General features: G+C 36.6%; 1 protein-coding gene and 1 long non-coding RNA gene across 10 annotated transcripts in view; one reads left to right on the forward strand and one right to left on the reverse strand.

Moving 5' to 3' along the window:
- Positions 1-20,318, forward strand: part of LOC110385478 (uncharacterized) — a 34,129-nt gene extending 13,811 nt beyond the window's left edge. The window contains exons 6-12 of one of the 5 annotated variants that reach the window (XR_009975196.1): positions 551-682; positions 1,797-1,928; positions 6,607-6,687; positions 7,793-7,939; positions 9,391-9,556; positions 11,049-11,295; positions 11,776-12,135. Coding sequence is in view for 2 of the 5 variants with exons in the window: in XM_038016361.2 (XP_037872289.1) it covers positions 551-682; positions 1,797-1,928; positions 6,607-6,687; positions 7,793-7,939; positions 9,391-9,556; positions 20,020-20,147 (786 nt within the window). In the remaining 3 variants the exon portion in view is untranslated. Of the gene's footprint in view, positions 1-550; positions 683-1,796; positions 1,929-6,606; positions 6,688-7,792; positions 7,945-9,390; positions 9,557-10,608; positions 10,724-10,905; positions 10,921-11,048; positions 11,296-11,775; positions 12,136-20,019 lie in introns of those variants that run through there. The other 4 variants (XM_038016361.2, XM_062673052.1, XR_009975197.1 and 1 more) reach the window with 4 other exon arrangements.
- LOC134200336 (uncharacterized) lies at positions 12,488-15,628 on the reverse strand. 5 transcript variants are annotated; one of them, XR_009975203.1, is made up of 3 exons: positions 15,514-15,612; positions 14,941-15,187; positions 12,488-14,460 (listed from the first exon to the last, which is right to left on the reverse strand). It is a non-coding gene; the product is annotated as an uncharacterized LOC134200336 (long non-coding RNA). The 5 variants fall into 5 exon arrangements; XR_009975205.1 differs by having other exon boundaries at positions 15,369-15,610; XR_009975206.1 differs by having other exon boundaries at positions 14,941-15,228; positions 15,514-15,528.
- Positions 20,319-20,510: the final 192 nt, after the last annotated feature.

Below are 20,510 nucleotides of genomic sequence, written 5' to 3' on the forward strand. Positions count from 1 at the left end.
TTGCTGAGACTAATAAATTGTAGGTGTAAATTTTAATAATATTACATTACTTCATTTAAAAAAAATGCATTTTCATTTATTGTAACAGAAGTTATGGCTGGACTGGGTCTAGATCATAGTCAAACGAAAATCGTGACATTTTTGTACAAAATAGAATTTAGAGCTTTTGTAAATAAATATTGCATTTTTATTGGCTTTTGAAGCAAATGAATAATGTTTATATAAATTAATTAATTAATTAATCCGACACATGAGAGTGAATGGACATCACCACAACAACTGTTCAGATTAGAGCAAGCAAACGCGTAACTGCACATAGTAACTATAATTAATGTTTTTTTTTTTTTATTGCTTTGATGTAATAGTACATAATAAGACGACTAATTTAATATTTACATATTTTTTTTTGTTTTATTTCAATTTTTTTTTTTGTTATTTAAAATTTTCATCATATGAAATAAAACAAAACATGGTATTGCTTAAGTTAAGCATCGGTTCAAATGGCGTCTGGTTAAAACGGTGTCTACTAGTTAATACTCGTTTTTTGCAGCCAAAAACCACAATGATGAATCCGTCGCTAGCTTCTAATTTGTTGGCCTATGAAAACTGTGACTTCAAATGTTTCAAAAGCTTCGTTTTAGGAGGCGGGAAATTACATACGGACGTTATTTTGGCACTAAAGGTAAATAAGTGTTTTATGATATTTTTTTTTAAATCAAACATTGCTTGCTAAGTATTATGGTGATACGTGTATTTTAAATATTTATATAATTTAATAATGCATTTAAAATTAGGTTTTTTTATTAAATGAGAAAAATCAAGATCCAAAACTAGCTTACAAAATGCATCACGCTCAACGGCGGATCCAGGGGGGGGGTCATGGGGTCATGACCCCCCCCTGAGCTGGTTCCAGGACTTAGGTGAACCACTAATTGAACATAATGATTTTATTTATATATTTTGTCACTATACAGATTTTATGTAACTACATACCTTCAATATTTAATTAATTTAATATAATATAATAACTTTGTATGATGGCAAGCGTTTGGGAACGAGCGCATCGAAAATTTGACTATATGACCCCCTCCTGGCGCCAAAGCTGGATCCGCCCTTGATCACGCTATCTTCTATCCTTATAACTATCCTTAGAAAATATCCTCCAATGTCCCAAACATCCTAAAACTGGTGGCCTGATGTCACCTTAACGTCAAATATGTTTAATCTGAGAGCAAAATTTAAACGACTGGTCTTATTTTTATATCAAAAAAATATAGAAAATATTTCACAACTAAGCTTTTCTGTCTCAAAATCTATGGTCTCTGAGCATTTTCTATGTCCATGAACAAGTAAGCATTACAATCAGAGTCTCCGCAAGCAAGTCCACCATCAATGGCAACATAAAAGCCATAGGTACTAGACAGTAATAAAAGTTCTAGTAACTCAAACAATACGTAAAAAACTCCTAAAATATTTATTGTCGTCAATTTTATTGGCTGTAGAGCTTCAAAACGTTGGCCGATCCCATAGACACAAGAGTGACACAGAGACACTGAGTTTCTCGACGGATCTTCTACATGAGTCGCGATTCCGATCCAGTGGTAGATTCAGCGAAGCAATGCTATTGCTAGGACCAGTGCCAGCAAACTTTCTCAGGTTGAACCCGTGAGCTCACCCACCACTTCTTAAAAAGCTGGAACCTCTTAGTACCAACGATTAGGCAGGGAAATAAAAAAACATGAGAGCCAATATAATAATACGAATGTGAAACTAGTAATATTTTTATTTGGAAACAGAGTAGATTACGGCACGACGCGTTATTGATCGAAGGGTACGGGCAGACAGAGAACATAGGACCGGTATTCGCAACGAACCATAAAACGCCAATCGGTAGTTGCGGCAAAAGATCGAACTCCGTTGAAGTTAAGGTATGTATTGAAGCGTTAATTATTATAATAAACAATAATATTCGGACCGTTTGTTTGACAAGCTATTTCATCTACTTGGCGGAAGAGCTTGTCGTTTTCTCTATAGCATATTAACAGTTCACAGATCATATGCGGACTTGATTACAAAACAATAATATTCGTTATAGTCGTTTCATTCTGTCGTTGCGTTCTATCGTATCGTTCGTATCTATTCTTGCGTTGCATTTTTACCTTTTTTGTAGTAAAATTTTAAAATGTATCGAATCTCTTCATTAGATTCACTCATCTTGACAGTACGAAAAATAAATAAAAATCACACATGCATATTCCTAATTTGAATTTGGAATTATCTTCTTTAAAATTTAAACTATTAATGATACCAAAACCAGCCAGATACAAATAGTATATATAGCCAAAGAGATTTTATTACAAGTTCATACTGTAATGCGAAAAGACTTTTTCACCAACCTATTATTATACATCAGAATATTTAACAATATCTATTATACTTGTATGACAAAAACAGTGGAAGTGAAATAAATGTTCTAAATAAGGAAGGCGAAAAAGTAATAATCCGGAAAGGCATCCGCCAAGGAGATCTTATACCACCTTAACTCTTTATTATAATAGTCTGGGAAACTATTCGGCAACCTCGACGCCGTACACCACCATCTTGAGACGGCGCAGCCTGCCCTCCTTTTTCTGACGGAGACGCAGATATCCGCTCCGGATGATACTTCGTACCTTGAATACCCCGGCTACGTATTGGAGCACAACTTCCTGCGTAAAGCCGGGGTGTGTGTATTCGTCCGGGCTGATGTCTGTTGTCGCCGTCTACGAAGCCTCGAACAACGGGACCTGTCCCTCTTGTGGCTGCGCGTAGATCACGGGGGTTGTACCCGAGTCTACGCGTGCCTGTACAGGTCCCACAGCAGTGATGCAGGTTCAGCTCTGATAGAGCATGTGCAAGAGGGGACTAACCGCGTGCTTGAGCAGTACCCATCTGCGGAGGTGGTGGTTCTTGGAGACTTTAACGCTCACCACCAAGAGTGGTTGGGGTCCAGAACCACTGACCTCCCGGGTCGGGCTGCCTACGATTTCGTCTTGGCCTACGGCCTCTCCCAGCTGGTGACACAGCCCACCCGTGTCCCAGATATTGAGGGGCACGAGCCTTCTCTGTTGGACCTTCTGCTGACCACCGATCCAGCCGGATACAGTGTGGTGGTCGACGCTCCACTTGGATCGTCTGATCACTGCCTTATCCGTGCTGCCACACCACTCTCTCGTCCTAGTCGTCGAACGACGACCAGGTATCGAAGAGTTTGGCAGTATTTGTCAGCAGATTGGGATGGATTGCGTGAGTTTTACGCATCCTACCCATGGGGGCGGTTCTGCTTTTCCTCTGCTGATCCTGACGTCTGTGCGGACCGTCTTAAAGACGTGGTGCTCCAGGGGATGGAATTGTTTATTCCCTCTTCTGAAGTGCCCGTTGGGGGTCGCAGCAGACCCTGGTATAATAATGCCAGCAGGGATGCTGCACACCTCAAGCGGTCCGCATACGTGGCATGGGATAATGCCAGGAGACGTCGGGATCCTAACATCTCAGGGGAAAGGCGGAAATATAACGCCGCTTCCAGGTCCTACAAGAAGGTTATTGCCAGGGCGAAATCGGAGCACGTTGCTAGAATTGGCGAGCGACTGAAGAGCTATCCCTCTGGGAGCCGTGCTTTTTGGTCGCTCGCCAAAGCTGCAGAAGGTAACTTTTGCAGGTCTAGTCTCCCACCACTACGCAAGTCCGATGACAGTCTGGCCCATAGTGCGAAAGAGAAGGCTGACCTTCTGGTCAAACTCTTCGCCTCGAACTCGACTGTGGACGACGGGGGTGCCACACCACCGAACATCCTCCGGTGTGATAGTTCCCTGCCGGAGATCTGCTTTACACAGTGTGCAGTCAGGCGGGAACTCCGACTCCTGGACGTCCATAAGTCGAGCGGGCCAGACGGCATCCCTGCAGTGGTTCTGAAAACGTGCGCCCCTGAGCTGACACCTGCGCTAACGCGTTTGTACCGCCTCTCTTATTCCACTAACAGGGTTCCGTCTTCATGGAAGACTGCCCACGTCCACCCTATCCCCAAGAAGGGTGACCGGTCGGACCCATCGAGCTATAGGCCTATCGCGATAACTTCCTTGCTTTCCAAGGTGATGGAGCGAATAATTAATATACAACTCCTGAAGTATCTGGAGGATCGCCAGCTGATCAGTGACCGACAGTACGGTTTCCGTCACGGTCGCTCAGCTGGCGATCTTCTTGTATACCTTACTCACAGGTGGGCTGAAGCCTTGGAGAGCAAGGGCGAGGCTCTTGCTGTGAGCCTTGATATCGCGAAGGCCTTCGACAGGGTCTGGTATAGGGCACTTCTGTCGAAGCTACCATCTTACGGAATCCCCGAGGGTCTCTGCAAGTGGATCGCTAGCTTTTTGGATGGGCGGAGCATCACGGTCGTTGTAGACGGTGACTGTTCTGATACCATGACCATTAACGCTGGCGTTCCACAAGGTTCGGTGCTCTCCCCCACGCTTTTCATCCTGTATATCAATGACATGCTGTCTATTGATGGCATGCATTGCTATGCGGATGACAGCACGGGGGATGCGCGATATATCGGCCATCAGAGTCTCTCTCGGAGCGTGGTGCAAGAGAGACGGTCAAAACTTGTGTCTGAAGTGGAGAACTCTCTGGGGCGAGTCTCCAAATGGGGTGAATTGAACTTGGTTCAATTCAACCCGTTAAAGACACAAGTTTGCGCGTTCACTGCGAAGAAGGACCCCTTTGTCATGGCGCCGCAATTCCAAGGAGTATCCCTGCAACCTTCCGAGAGTATCGGGATACTTGGGGTCGATATTTCGAGCGATGTCCAGTTTCGGAGTCATTTGGAAGGCAAAGCCAAGTTGGCGTCCAAAATGCTGGGAGTCCTCAACAGAGCGAAGCGGTACTTCACGCCTGGACAAAGGCTTTTGCTTTATAAAGCACAAGTCCGGCCTCGCGTGGAGTACTGCTCCCATCTCTGGGCCGGGGCTCCCAAATACCAGCTTCTTCCATTTGACTCCATACAGAGAAGGGCCGTTCGGATTGTCGATAATCCCGGTCTCACGGATCGTTTGGAACCTCTGGGTCTGCGGAGGGACTTCGGTTCCCTCTGTATTTTGTACCGTATGTTCCATGGGGAGTGCTCTGAGGAATTGTTCGAGATGATACCGGCATCTCGTTTTTACCATCGCACCGCCCGCTACCGGAGTAGAGTTCATCCATACTACCTGGAGCCACTGCGGTCATCCACAGTGCGTTTCCAGAGGTCTTTTTTGCCACGTACCATCCGGCTATGGAATGAGCTCCCCTCCACGGTGTTTCCCGAGCGCTATGACATGTCCTTCTTCAAACGAGGCTTGTGGAGAGTATTAAGCGGTAGGCAGCGGCTTGGCTCTGCCCCTGGCATTGCTGAAGTCCATGGGCGACGGTAACCACTCACCATCAGGTGGGCCGTATGCTCGTCTGCCTACAAGGGCAATAAAAAAAAAAAAAAAAAAAAAAATTATTTCGAAATATCTATCTAAAATTTGTGACCATCGATGGAGGAACAGTTGAAAAATGACAAATTCTTACACTAAATATTTGTAGACGTTCTCTTAATTTTCTGTTTAACAAGTGACGAACTTTTGCTATGTTTCATTTTTTATTGCTTAGATGGATGGACAAGCTCACGGGCCACCTGATGTTAATTGATTATCGGAGCCCATAGACATCTACAACGTAAATACCGCCTCACTCAACGTAAATACTCACCTTGAGATATGAGTTCTAAGCTCTCAGTATAGTTGAAACGGTTGCCTTGCAAACCGAAACGCATTACTGCTTCACGGCAGAAATAGGCAGGGTGGTGGTACCTACCCGTGCGGACTCGCAAGAAGACCTACCACCAGTAATTACGCAACATACCCGATCCTGTGGGCCGAATGGTAAACAGTCGACGTCGCCCAAAGCACGTTATTACGGATCCTCCCGATCCATTAACGGTGCTTTTAGGCACCACGAGCATCAGTCACCGTCCTCGTCGAACCCGTCGCTTGCGACGAAGGGCTCGACGAGCGAATTAACCATAGACACGGCCCACTGAGTTTCTCGCCGGATCTTCTCAGTGGGTTGCGTTTCCGATCCGGTGGTTGATTCTGCGAAGCACTGCTCTTGCTAGGGTCATTGTTAGCAACACTCCAGTTTGAGCCCCGTGAGCTCACCTACACATGTTAGGCTGAAGCTGAAATAGCCTCTCAAGGCTATCAGCATAGGTAGGAAAAAAAATGGTACGCAAATTATGATTTTGCAGGTTTGATTTTTATTACACGATGTTATTCCTTCGTCGTGGAAGTAAATCGGGAACATTTGATAAGTATTTTGTTAAGGATTCGAACACCGGTGCATCGAATGCACTGGAATACGTACGAATGCACTGGACGTCTTATCCTTTAGGCCACGACGACTTCAAAAGTTAATGGAAGTTTACCTCAACACATAATTGAAAATCTCATTAATAGTAATTCGGTCATTGTCAAGGGTAACATGAAGCAATGTAAAATAGAAAAATAGTTATAGTATAGTTCTAGTAAAAATATTTCGTTTTTTCAGTTGGTAGATCTTGAGACTGGTCTAGAAATAACTGAACCACATGTCCTGGGAGAACTGTGGACTAAAGGAGATTGTTTTACAGTAAGTTCAATCAATGTATGGTAACTTTAGAGCCAGAACGGTATGTTGTAACACCTTTGGTTTGGTGACTATAGTAGAATTATTTTGTCCGTGCAATTTGGCTCATAAAAAATCGGAGCGGTGAAGCGAGTATTTCGCTCTCTCTTCCACTCACGAGCTTTATGGACGGGCATAGTGATGCGCATTATTGTTGTCGATAAGCGTTATCGATAGTGTATTTAGTTTTGTCATTTTGTGGGTTAGTGATAAAAATGAAAGAAAAAATCACGAATCGAACACTTACACCACATATCGCCGCAGCAAATTAGCGAGAACGGCAGAAATGAACACTTTGTAACTTTTCGGGATTTATTCTTATTTCAGTGAAAATTTTTAACACATTTAACAAATTTTTAACACAATTCTGCCGTTTTGATACAAAACAAAGGAGTAGCCATTGTGTCACTAAAGAAATTCAGAGAACGAATACATAAAAATACATTTCTCTTCGACATAATGTACTATAACTTGCAGGTAACTACAAATTACTCATAACATAACAATGTCTCACCACCCTTCGTATACCACCCCGCCGCCATGTACCTGCCTTCGATGACTCATTTGTTTTTATCGATAATGGCGTTGCGCCCGCGCAACATGCTCACCGCCCTAGCCGGGCTATGTTTTATGACCCAAACTGCAGCGAAAAAATAATTCTACTATAGTGAATCTGTAGTATAGGCTCTAGCCACGTCTCTTAAACTAGAGTCGACACGTGTGCTAAACCGATATCGGTATCGATAACGCAGAAGAACAAGCGATCTATCGATATCTATCTACCTGACTACCTGATCAGAGGCGGCTTCACGTATGGTGCAAGATGTGGGCGCTATGGTGTCAGGAGGCGGCGGCCTCAGCACTTTCAAAGAACCTGTTACATTTGTACCTATTCCAATATGACAGCGCGTTTACTAGAGGGCGCTGGGGTAATGATGGCACACGGGCGTGCTACATAGCATCAGGTATCAGGATATATATCAGGTACAAAGGCGTCACTAGCTGCCTCTGTACCTGGTATAGAATTTATTGTCCGTGAACATTGACCGTGATTTTGTGGCTCTTATAGGAGTACTACATGAATCCAGAAGAAACTGCTAAGGCCTTCACAGCGGATGGCTGGTTTAAAACCGGGGATATTTTGTACAGAGACGAAGAGGACTTTTTCTATTTCGTCGAAAGAATGAGCATGATCATCCAATACAGGAGCTTCCGTGTAATGTATAATTAACGATTACGTAATCCCTTAAAATACTGTATTCAATAAGGAAAACCTTAGGAATTTCAAAAAAAATAGTGCCTGTGCAACTTGGTGCACGCGATTGAAGTGAAACTTCTTTTTCTATATGTAGTATTGTGGTTTTCTTCATTTTTCTTCCTTAAATCAGATTGTAATAGGGAATGCTGTGTATAAGAGATGCGACATCTTCAACATTTACAAAAAAAGAAATATATATATTTAAATACTTCAATAAACTATTCGCGCTGGCCTGTAACAAGTATAGCGCATGCGTTCCATGGTAGCGTTAAACGTTTAACGCAACGTTGTTGGAAGCCGCATTAGAAGTTTCACTTTAAAAATACCTTTTTTTATCTCGTGGTTATTTCTTACAAATTTCCGACTTTCCTGTAAGCACGACCGAATAGACTACCCCAACTTTACCAAAAATCGCGAAAGCAAATCGTAAAATTGTTTTAAATAACACATAGTTTAGTTTTGTTTTTTGGTCCGTTACGTGTTCTTTTTCCTACCTAAGCTGATGGTCTAGAGAGACCATGTCAGCATCACCGGGCTAGTAGGTGAGCTCACGGGGCTCAAACCTGACGATGTTGCTGACAGGAATCCAAGCAAGAGCCGTGCTTCGCAGAATCTACCATCGGATCGGAAACGCGACCCATTGAGAAGATCTGGCGAGATACTCAGTGTCAGAACGTTACTTCGATAAGGCTATGCGTTATGATAATCGACTTCGACGATACTCCCCGAATCCTGATCACGCAGGAGCAAGTCACCATCGTCGCCCTAGACAAGTCCTTACGGATCCATCAGATCCAATAATTCTTGCATTAGACACCTTCAGCTCTAACACTAGGAGCAGGCTTAGGGATCCCGGTAACCGTACTTGTCGAACTCGGCAACACGCAACCTAACCCATCCATCAGCTCGCTGAGTTTCTCGCCGACTCTTCTCAGCGGGTCGCGATTCCGATCCGGTAGTAGATTCATGCGCGAAGCAGCTGCTCTTGAGTTGTTAGGTCTTCTTCGTAGGCGCTCGGGTAGCTGTTAGCAAATCCCACCCTTCCTGGCTGAGCCTTGCTCGCCCACCTGCCCTGGTGAAACTGGAAAGGCCTCCGTGCCACCAGTAATACTTCAAACATAAAAAAAAACTCGCCGAGCCCTTTGTCGCAAGCGACAGGCTCGACGAGTTTTTTTTGACCGGAATGATGACCGGTGCTTGGGTTACCTAAAAGCACCGTTAGTGGATTGGGAGGACCCGATGTGACGTGTTTAATTACGTGCAATGATTTTCGAAGCGCTTTAAATACTATATCGAGATTAGCAACCCTACCAAATAGTTGGTCACATAAATGAGATATACAAAAAGAAAACGTTTTCCGTCTTTGGTACAGGCGGTATTCGGCCAATCTAAATTTCAAAACATTTTAGGTTATACCTCTTGAAATCGAAGGGGTGATCAGAACTCACGAAGGAGTATTGGATGTTAGTGTTACCAGTATACCTAGTGAAGAAGACGGCGAACATCCCGTAGCGTGTGTGGTGAGACGGAAGGATGCCACCGTCACAGCAGCGGAGATAAAAGAATTTGTTGCCGGTGAATAATTTTAAAGCACTTTTTGTTTAATTTTCCAATTCTTAGGTTATAATTTCAAAACCCCCGGCCCGCCCGGTGTAATCGTATGCAGTAGTGATACGACAATGTTGCCACTAATAAAACGTAGGCAAACGTTCCAAATCCATACAAATTTTAGTTAACTTAAACGCTCGAGAACGTTACAAAACTCGCGCTAAGCACACTGACCTCTTCGCGATTCAGTCGCGCACAAGTGTATAATCTATGGTCGCGCAGACTCTCGGTGGACGAGGACTTTTTGGCGGGAACGCGAGGAGTGAAGTTGTGTGATTTGTTTTATTTTGTCTATTTAGTGTTTCTTCAGGTTTAAATGTGTAATAATGGTGGTTTATTAACTGTTTAATATCTGTGAAAGTGCACAAATGTGGGAAAATGAAACAAAGCTGCTGGACGTAACTTCTCGGGTTCCTCCAAAAAGTCCACTGAAAAAATCTCAGTAAATGACCACCATTTTACTGCGATTATATTTCATCCCATATCATCTCATTTCATTAAATTTCATCCCAGTTGATTAATGTCTCAAATTAATCATCTTCATTTCATTTCACTCCATATTATCATTTTTCATAAAATTAAGAAAATAAAGTAAAATAAGACATGACTTAAAGGTCTTAGTTACCAGGTCATAAAATCTCTTAAAAAAAAAAAATCGGTGGACGACACGGAACCCATGCAGAGTGCCAGGGGTGAATGAAGTTAGCCCCTCAAAAAAATTTTTTTTTCCTGTTTTCTACTTATTTTCTATTAATTCGTTTGTTCATCATTTGTTCTTGATTGTTCATTGTTAATAATTGTTTGTTCCCCATTTATTTATTTTAAAAAAAATATTAAAAATATATCTAAAAGTTAGCCCCTCGATTGCAATTTTTAATATTTTTTCGTCCTTAATTACTCGTAAATATTCATTTTCGATTGTTCTTATATAAAATACGTTTGTTCTCCTTCGAAATTACTCATTTTTTGTTTAATTAATTGTATTAGTTGAATAAATGTATACAAAATATGTGTACTGCGCATGCCATAAGTGTATAATCTATGGCGCATGCGTCAACTATAATGCCTAAACTTTCTACGCGGTTTTAATCGTGAAAAAAAAACAATTATAAATCCTGAAGGATCAATTAATTGGTATACAGTTTAATTAAAAAATAAATAAATAAAATAATGTGCATTCGCGTAAAGTTAGCCCAAATACATTTTTTCCATCCTCCTATATACATAATTACCTATCGCTATGAAGGTATAAAAAAGATAGGTTAAGAGTTCACATAGGTAATATAAACAAATAAGTAAATATGTTCATTATTTATCTTTCAAGAGATAATGTAGGTATACATTATAATAACATTTTGACACAGTCGAAATTATATTCCTAACATTAGTAAAATAACATTTTAATATTTTTTTTATAGGTTATGTATTGAAATTGTTGGAAAATTATTTCATGTTTTAGCTGGAAAACTACATGGAGAATTATATGCAATACAAGATAATGAGCTCCATTAAATGAATTCGAATGAAACCAAACTGTTTACCATCCAAATTCGATTGTCGGGCAGATAGAAAACGAAAATTCACTCATAGTGAACCTCGGCCTGCATTTGTGAAACGGCAAAGACTCACTATTATCAAGGAAATTGAAGAGACGACTAAAAATGAGATGTGTCGTATTATTATACCTTTGCCATCTTGTAGTCAAGGTAGGTGTAACTGTCAATAATTAGTTACACTCACAGATCTCCTAATCAAATAACAATATCAGAAAAAATGAGAATAGTTAGTTAGTTAGTGGAAGTAGCCAAAATGGGCAAGTGGATCTCAGTTCCTATTACATAAGGTACTAGGAAGTTTGTGAAAATGAAAATTTATCATAGTGTAATATTACTTACTTACTTTAACAGTGAAGGAAAACATTGTGATGAAACCTGCACACCTAAATGTTCTTAGGATTTTCTTAGTTGTGTAATCCACCAACCAGCACTAGGCCAGCGTGGTGGACTAAGGCCTAAAAACCCTCTAAATGGTAGTGAAGGCCAGTATCCAGCAAGGGGATATATTATATGGGCTGATGATGATGACTAGGAAGTTAAATACTACTACTACGACAGTACACATATAATCCTATATATTTACAAACTATACGTTTGTTGGAAATTGCTAACATTATTTCATATTTCCAGATGTCCAGCCACTTGAAAATAGGTGTAGTAATGACAAAGCTATCCAAGTAGCTCCAGCACAGGAACACAAAGGCAAGGCAAGTGTGTATTGCCACATCACCCCTTAATATATCTGAAGCAAGTATAAGTAAACAATCAGAACCAGCAAAAAAAAAAACTGTTGTTCCTGAGGACAAATTTGACAGTGATGAGTCAAATGCACCAGCAACAGAAGGATCAACTGTTGACTATGGGTTATAGAAGAAGAAGATTAATTCATATTTATTTAAATTAATATTAATGAATATTAATTTAAATTATCGTGCAAAATTCGTGGTCAAAACATATGTGTATTTTATAAATAAATATTCATTCTCAGTATTAATGTTGTTTTAATCATCGATTGAAAAATTGGTTCTTAATGAATTTAGTTGGAGCTAAATGCTGCTTGGAGCTTAATACTTTCGAATAACATAAACACGTGACTTTAAGCATAAACATATTTTTTAGGTAAATACTTTATTTAGCTTTGCTGGATTTATCCAAGATTTCGACATACCAAAATTTCATACAGGAACGACAGATAGATAGCTATCTGATTGAATACCCTTGTAGAGTTGAGCTTCGAAGAAAAGTTTATTCTTATTCTTTATTAGACTTTATTCTAGTTGCAGTGTCGGTTAGAGAAGCTGTGCAAGCTTCTCTAACCGATACTGCATGGAATAAATAGTCATTATAATTATAAAATATATTTCTGTTTACATACCATACAATTTTCATAGTTCAAATATGAATTTGGATTGATATGAATTTATTTCGATTATCAAAATAATTTGTATTAAACATTTATATTTCCTCAAAATTTCTATTTTTATAATAGTGACCACCCCATAAATCACAAAATTAAAAATATTAAAGATAACTTATTTTTAAATCATATATGTATTAAAAATTATAAACAGATCGCGAATTAAAATATTATATTATGCCTATCATTCTTAAATAATTCAGTAATGAATTTTCGCATCGCCGCGCCGTATATAATTAATATGAATAATAGGGTAATGCCCACTGTGCTAAAAAAAACATAAATTATGTTTTTTTGATAGATCTACAAACAAGCAAGTGAGTAATGCTGTTTCCATAAATAAAAAGGCAAAAAAAAAATAAAGAAAGATATTATGCACAAGTTCAAATGCATATGTATTGTGCTAAAAGTAAAACTTGCTACTTTTGTGTAGCATCCAGCAACTTTGAAAAAACTAATCAGGTCACTATAATTAGTAGGTATTGATTTTGATTCCGAGTAAGTTGCACAGTTGTTAGATAATGTAGTTTCTTTTTGGAAGAATAACAATTTTCTAATCTTACACAAAAATGTAATGTTAAATATTTAAAAAAAACTTTATACCTATTTTCCTTTTAGGGAGTACAAAATATTGATGTGTACAAAGTGAATGTGATTTAATAAAAATAATATTTCAATTTAAATTATGTTTTATTAAAAATTATTCTTAACATACAGGTACAAAGGTTACATAACATTAATATTTATTCCTTTTCATATATGAGTCGACTATTATCAAAGGCGGCAATCTGACTTTTGGACAATGATTGGTAAATCAGAAAAACGAATTATTGACTTTGTATTCCATCGGCAGTCACAAAACTCTTCGGAACGACATCTTAGATAAATAACAGGTTAACTATTAACCTTTATTTAATGCAGGTTTTGAACCGTATTCTTTGAAGGAGACGATTATATTCAAATAAATCTGTATTGACATATCAATAAAAAATTTTTGTCCAAATGTACAGATTGCCACCTTTGATAATAGACGACTCATATATAAGCCCATATTTAGCACATTTGTGGAAAACAGAATCAAAATAATAATGAGTTGCTAGCCATAGAAGACCAGCATAAAAGTCTTATTAAAATCTGTTCAGTAGTTTTTGAATGAAGAGTGAAAATACTTACAAAACTTCCTATTTATAAGTAAGGATTACTTATTTAATTAAAGAGTTTTGTAGGTGGCAAACTATCTAAAAACTTTCTATTTTCCACCAAGTTGACATCAATTATCCTTCCTGCATATATATTTATTGTATTGTTTTTTTTATAGTCTAACAAGGGGTGATATTACATTTGCAATTTCTGGGAGTTTGTTGAAAAATATATTGCTTGCTTGACTTACAGATAAATCGAAATCATCAGCCAATTGAGAGAATGTTCTATTTAATGTTATTCTCATCAGACATAATATAATATTTTGTTCAGAAACATTTGTATGTTTCTCAATCAAGCCTATTATGAAACATAATTCTTGTGGAAGACCAATATATAAACGTTGTTTATTTTTCACTTTAGATAAAGTTGTTAACACATTCATTTTTTCAACTTTTTAGTCTTCTTGAGAACTATAGTCTGAAGTGCACAAGTCTTTGATGGAGTGGAGATATAGAGAGATAACTCATAGTCAACAGTTGATCCTTCTGTTGCTGGTGCATTTGACTCATCACTGTCAAATTTGTCCTCAGGAACAACAGTTTTTTTTTTGCTGGTTCTGATTGTTTACTTATACTTGCTTCAGATATATTAAGGGGTGATGTGGCAATACACACTTGCCTTGCCTTTGTGTTCCTGTGCTGGAGCTACTTGGATAGCTTTGTCATTACTACACCTATTTTCAAGTGGCTGGACATCTGGAAATATGAAATAATGTTAGCAATTTCCAACAAACGTATAGTTTGTAAATATATAGGATTATATGTGTACTGTCGTAGTAGTAGTATTTAACTTCCTAGTCATCATCATCAGCCCATATAATATATCCCCTTGCTGGATACTGGCCTTCACTACCATTTAGAGGGTTTTTAGGCCTTAGTCCACCACGCTGGCCTAGTGCTGGTTGGTGGATTACACAACTAAGAAAATCCTAAGAACATTTAGGTGTGCAGGTTTCATCACAATGTTTTCCTTCACTGTTAAAGTAAGTAAGTAATATTACACTATGATAAATTTTCATTTTCACAAACTTCCTAGTACCTTATGTAATAGGAACTGAGATCCACTTGCCCATTTTGGCTACTTCCACTAACTAACTAACTATTCTCATTTTTTCTGATATTGTTATTTGATTAGGAGATCTGTGAGTGTAACTAATTATTGACAGTTACACCTACCTTGACTACAAGATGGCAAAGGTATAATAATACGACACATCTCATTTTTAGTCGTCTCTTCAATTTCCTTGATAATAGTGAGTCTTTGCCGTTTCACAAATGCAGGCCGAGGTTCACTATGAGTGAATTTTCGTTTTCTATCTGCCCGACAATCGAATTTGGATGGTAAACAGTTTGGTTTCATTCGAATTCATTTAATGGAGCTCATTATCTTGTATTGCATATAATTCTCCATGTAGTTTTCCAGCTAAAACATGAAATAATTTTCCAACAATTTCAATACATAACCTATAAAAAAATTATTAAAATGTTATTTTACTAATGTTAGGAATATAATTTCGACTGTGTCAAAATGTTATTATAATGTATACCTACATTATCTCTTGAAAGATAAATAATGAACATATTTACTTATTTCTTTATATTACCTATGTGACCTCTTAACCTATCTTTTTTATACCTTCATAGCGATAGGTATATAGGAGGATGGAAAAAATGTATTTGGTCTAACTTTACGCGAATGCACATTATTTTATTTATTTTGTTTTTAATTTTTTTAATTAAACTGTATACCAATTAATTGATCCTTCAGGATTTATAATTGTTTTTTTTTCACGATTAAAACCGCGTAGAAAGTTTAGGCATTATAGTTGACGCATGCGCCATAGATTATACACTTATGGCATGCGCAGTACACTTAATTTGTATACATTTATTCAACTAATACAATTAATTAAACAAAAAATGAGTAATTTCGAAAGAGAACAAACGTATATTATATAAGAACAATCGAAAATGAATATTTACGAGTCATTAAGGATGAAAAAATATTAAAAATTGCATTAGAGGGGCTAACTTGTAGGTATATTTTTAAATATTTTTTTTAAATAAATAAATGCAGAACAAACAATTATTAACAGTGAACAATCATGAACAAATGATGAACAAACGAATTAATAGAAAATAAGTATAAAATAGGAAAAAAAAATTTTTTTGAGGGGCTAACTTCATTCACCTGAGTGCCAGGGGGGTGCAACTCCCATACAAAGGAAAATAACATACAACTAGCGTCATCTTACTCCTGTGGCGACGTCATTTTTGTAACTTTTAGGCATTAATGATCTAATAAACTCACTAGATGGCAGATATGAGTTCTGACTCAATAAAAAATGTAGCGTACTTTGAAGCAGTGCTTCCACTTTTAGGGAATTCTCTCTTTTTTAGGGAAAAATAGCTGATATTTTGGATGATAAAGACAATTTAAAAAATACCAGGATTTAGGATATTTCGGGGTAAAAAGCAAAGCCTATACTAGTAACTGTTGTGAATTTTAAAATAAACGATAATTAAAGTAAAACAATGAACATTTTATTTTATGGAGAGAGAATGACATTAAGTCGAGTTGACAAGTAAAAGAATAAAACAGAGTTGTGTATAAAAACTATAAAGGTTTGATTCAACAGTAACCCTCTAGTAAAGTAAATCATAGATTAAGCCACTGCTTTTTCTTAGGGATTCCCCAGAATCCCAATAAGTATAATCCGCCAAATTTTTATTTACCTATTTTCGTTGATGTCACCAGAACTTACTTGTATTGTAATATACAGGTACTTCATGTACCATGAAAGATTATCATGGTAATTTCATTTACGAAAACCTTGTAATTGTCATTTCACTTTTGCTAGCAGTTCCTTCTTCAAAGACTGAGGTGGAAAGATTATTCAGTGTTCTCAAATTTAAAAACTGACAAAAGAAACAGGCTTTCTAATGAAACCCTGAACGGCTTGCTTCATAGAAAGTTCCCAACTTTGCCAGCAAACAATTGCTCAATTTTAGAACCGAACAGTGTTAGGTTGTGCAGCAAAAGAATATAAAAGCAATGCGTCGACTTCCTTGAAAATTCTAATCCTATAGATCTATGATCTTCTGGGGTGTTTATATTATATATACCTACATTAAATAATATGCTGTGGTTTATTTTCTGTATTTTATTTACGCTTTCTATATAAAGGATTTATGAAAGTTGTCTAGGAAATTTTAGGGTAAATTCAAAAGAAACTAGGGTAAAATGTGTTAAAAAAAACGTAAGTGGAAACACTGCTTTGAAGTTTTCAAAATTCCAGGGCCGTAAAATAATCTCAAAAAAAAAAAATGTTTTCAAAATGTCGTAACGATTTAATTTTTTAAATCGTTTTTTTTTGGTCTTGGTGTGAGTTATTTTACGTTGTAGTATTAATTTAGAGCAACTTTTAGCTTTATGAGAATATTAGACGATTAGACATTGAGAAACTCTGTTTTGAATTCTCTTTAGACATAACTTGGCTCCAATACTTTTTTCTTCGTTAGCGTTTCGTAAGCCTGTGTAACTATTTTCATTTCTTACAGAATGTTTATTATTAAAAATCAGCATGCCACGAAGATCGAAAATGAAATGCTATTTCGGATGCCTTGATAACGGTGAGTTTACACTATTTTCCCGGTATATTATTTGCTAACAGAATTATTATTCATAATATAATTAAATGAATTAGCACCAACTAATGGTCCTTCCTATTTCTGCTGCCTAGCTATCATATATGTTAAGTTTTGATCAAAACAGTCGGTATTAAGTCTCGTACTATCACACACACACCTCAGATAATAAAATTGTCTCGAGTGGGTGGAAGTATTTATGTTTTGCAACTCAGCGTATTATATGCTTATTGTCAAGTGGACCCGAACTAGTTTTTTGGAATGATCAATCAGTCATGCTTTCCTGTTTAAATAAAATACAGCATAATTGATCTCACATCCAAAGTTAGATGATGGCATTCACGTTTTGTTTCCTGGTGTTTGATAACTAAGTTACACCAAGTGGCCTGTGACCACGTTCATCCTTCTACCCAATATAAAATAATGTTTTTATTTTTGTAGACAAAGGTTTGATAATGACAAAATTTTATGGAAAAATTATAAGGAGCACTAAAATGTCTGAAACATGAAAAGATTGATGCACTATATTTGAACCAGAACGTGTTATGTAATATATTAATTTGTAAGTAAGATTACATTAACTCTAAATTTTTCATGGTCGTATTTTTTCAATATTTGTTACATACTTAAGATACTTTGTTTCTCCGTTTCAGAAGAGAAACTGATTCAGCAAGGAACGTGAACTCTCAAAGGATCTTAATTTTTTTTAAATATGTTTATAATTGATAAATTAATAATTGAAATAGTTCATAAGAACTAAATTGATGCCAATTTTGTTTTAAAATAGGTTGTTTAGTTCTTATAGTTATAGTATTACGTTTGAATAGTTGTAATTAGTAAGTTAGTAATATATGAAAATACTGATATAAATTTTTGTAAATAACCTTTTGTAAATTCTACGAGAAGATGATTTTAATTAATGATCAAAAGTCAACGGTCTTTAAAAGCATTATTTGCAATTATTTAGATTAACTGTGGAATATATTTGCTAAGTTGTGTTTTCTGTATGAGCAGATATAAATGAAAATGCCCAAACATGATTATGTTTCTTACATTTTCATTATGTGAAATCAATATGCTTGTGACTGAGTATATTAATAATTTATTAAAACTTAAGTGATAGACAGCAACCCCTATGGCACTGCTGAAGTTTATAAGCACTGGTGACCACTTATCATGGGCCGGGTTGCGTGCTCGTCTGCTGTTGAGTGCAATAAAAATTTTCGAAACCCTTTCTATTATTTAGATGTAATATTAGTGTACATTTAATTTGGATTAAAAGATAAATTTACATTTTATGTTTGCATGTGTATGTTTATAATTCATTTGCATGTAACGAACACCAGTTTCTTTTGTAACAAAATGTAAACTAATGGTTTGTAATGAATGTAATTAACTTTAAGATGATTTTCTTTCAATCTGCTGTTTGTTTCATCTAGTATTACCAAAGCTAAAGCATCAGAAACATCAGAATAGAAATAATTTAGATAGGGAATAAAAGTATAACTAATGTAATCATGTCTAAGATTACTATAAGCGTCATTAAGTACAAACTATCAATATTTAAGAGTACTTTAAATCATCATTACATTTTTAAAAAATTTTTTGTTTTTCAAATCATGTAATAAAACGTTTGTGCAGAACAAAATGTCACATGTTATGAACATGATTGTGGGTTAATCGTTTCTTAAATTTCTAAATGTTTATAAGAATGCTAAGAATAATTTAGTATTCACTTTAGTGTGTGTATTATCTCTACAATGCTAGTATAAATGACAATTATTGTATGACGAAGCATAGGTAGTGTTTATAGATGTAATATTTTCATACAAGGTCATGATCTGTCACGATCAACTTTAAGCAAGAACTGCTATAGTTAAGAAACAAATTTATTAAATTTAATTCAAATTGTCTACTATGTTTGTAATGGAAAGCTGACATGTTTATATTTCGCACAAATGACTTAAGTGACATTGAATGATTTGATTATCTAGACTTAATTAACTTTTAGATAACTTTCGATTTAATGTTATTAAGTACTCTAGTAGGATTAATCTAGAGGAGTTATTGTTATTCGAAATTTTATACAATTGTACGTTCATACTATCTTTTAACAGTAAATTGTTTGTAATATAGGGAAATTAAATAGCTTACAGAGAATTACAGCTTTTTATTTAAAAAAACTGTTTTCTCTCTGTATGAAAAGGTCTTATCGATTAGAATGCTGAACACAATCAAACGTTCTTTAATATTTCATAAGTACTACCGGGAATTTCAGCGATTCTAAACGATAAGATTTTTTCATAAAGAGAGTTAATTATAAAAAATATTAAAATTACTAAAAAAGCCACCTGGTGGGGGGTAGGGAGACTAATAATCGACAGCAGCGACGCCTGCTGTCCCGGGCTCTAACTAAAGCAAAAATAAAAATGAGAGTTGCGCATCTATCTCAAATATATTAAGTGTATAATCTATGCAGAGTGCTCCCGAAACGTTCCGCCAGCGATATGTCACATTTTACGAGTACTCGGAATGGTAAACAGTTACAGTCCCTTGCTCCTCTCTCAATGAATTTACCTTTCAACTTGGTTTGTCATAAATTTACAGATAAATTGTCGGATTCAAAAAGATTAAGAGGCGGAGTTATATTCATGGACGAATTGCCGATGACATCCGTGGGAAAGGTGGCCCGCGCGAAATTACGACAATTGGCGCAAAACCTACCACGGGAATGAACTAAAACACTGAAATATTTAAAATAAAACAACATCCTGAGTAATATTATACATTATATATATATTGGCTCCAAAAGTCGTTATTATTGGTATAATCTTTATTATCTTTCTTATTACTAATACATTATTTAATAAAAAGTCAACATGTTATTATAGCTCTTTGAATTTTAATTGTTTTTTTTTATTTGTAACCGAAAATGAAAATGTACATATAATGAAATAAATATATTTGATTATCATACAACGTCAGATAGAGAGGTGCGTATGGAATGTTCCAGTAAACGCATAAGCCTTAAGTAAAAAAACTGTAGAAAATAAATCAACAAACAACTTTACACGAAGCTATTTCTAGTCACCGTGTGC

This window comes from Bombyx mori, chromosome 16, assembly GCF_030269925.1.
Source record: "Bombyx mori chromosome 16, ASM3026992v2".
NCBI classification, from domain to species: Eukaryota; Metazoa; Arthropoda; class Insecta; order Lepidoptera; family Bombycidae; genus Bombyx; species Bombyx mori.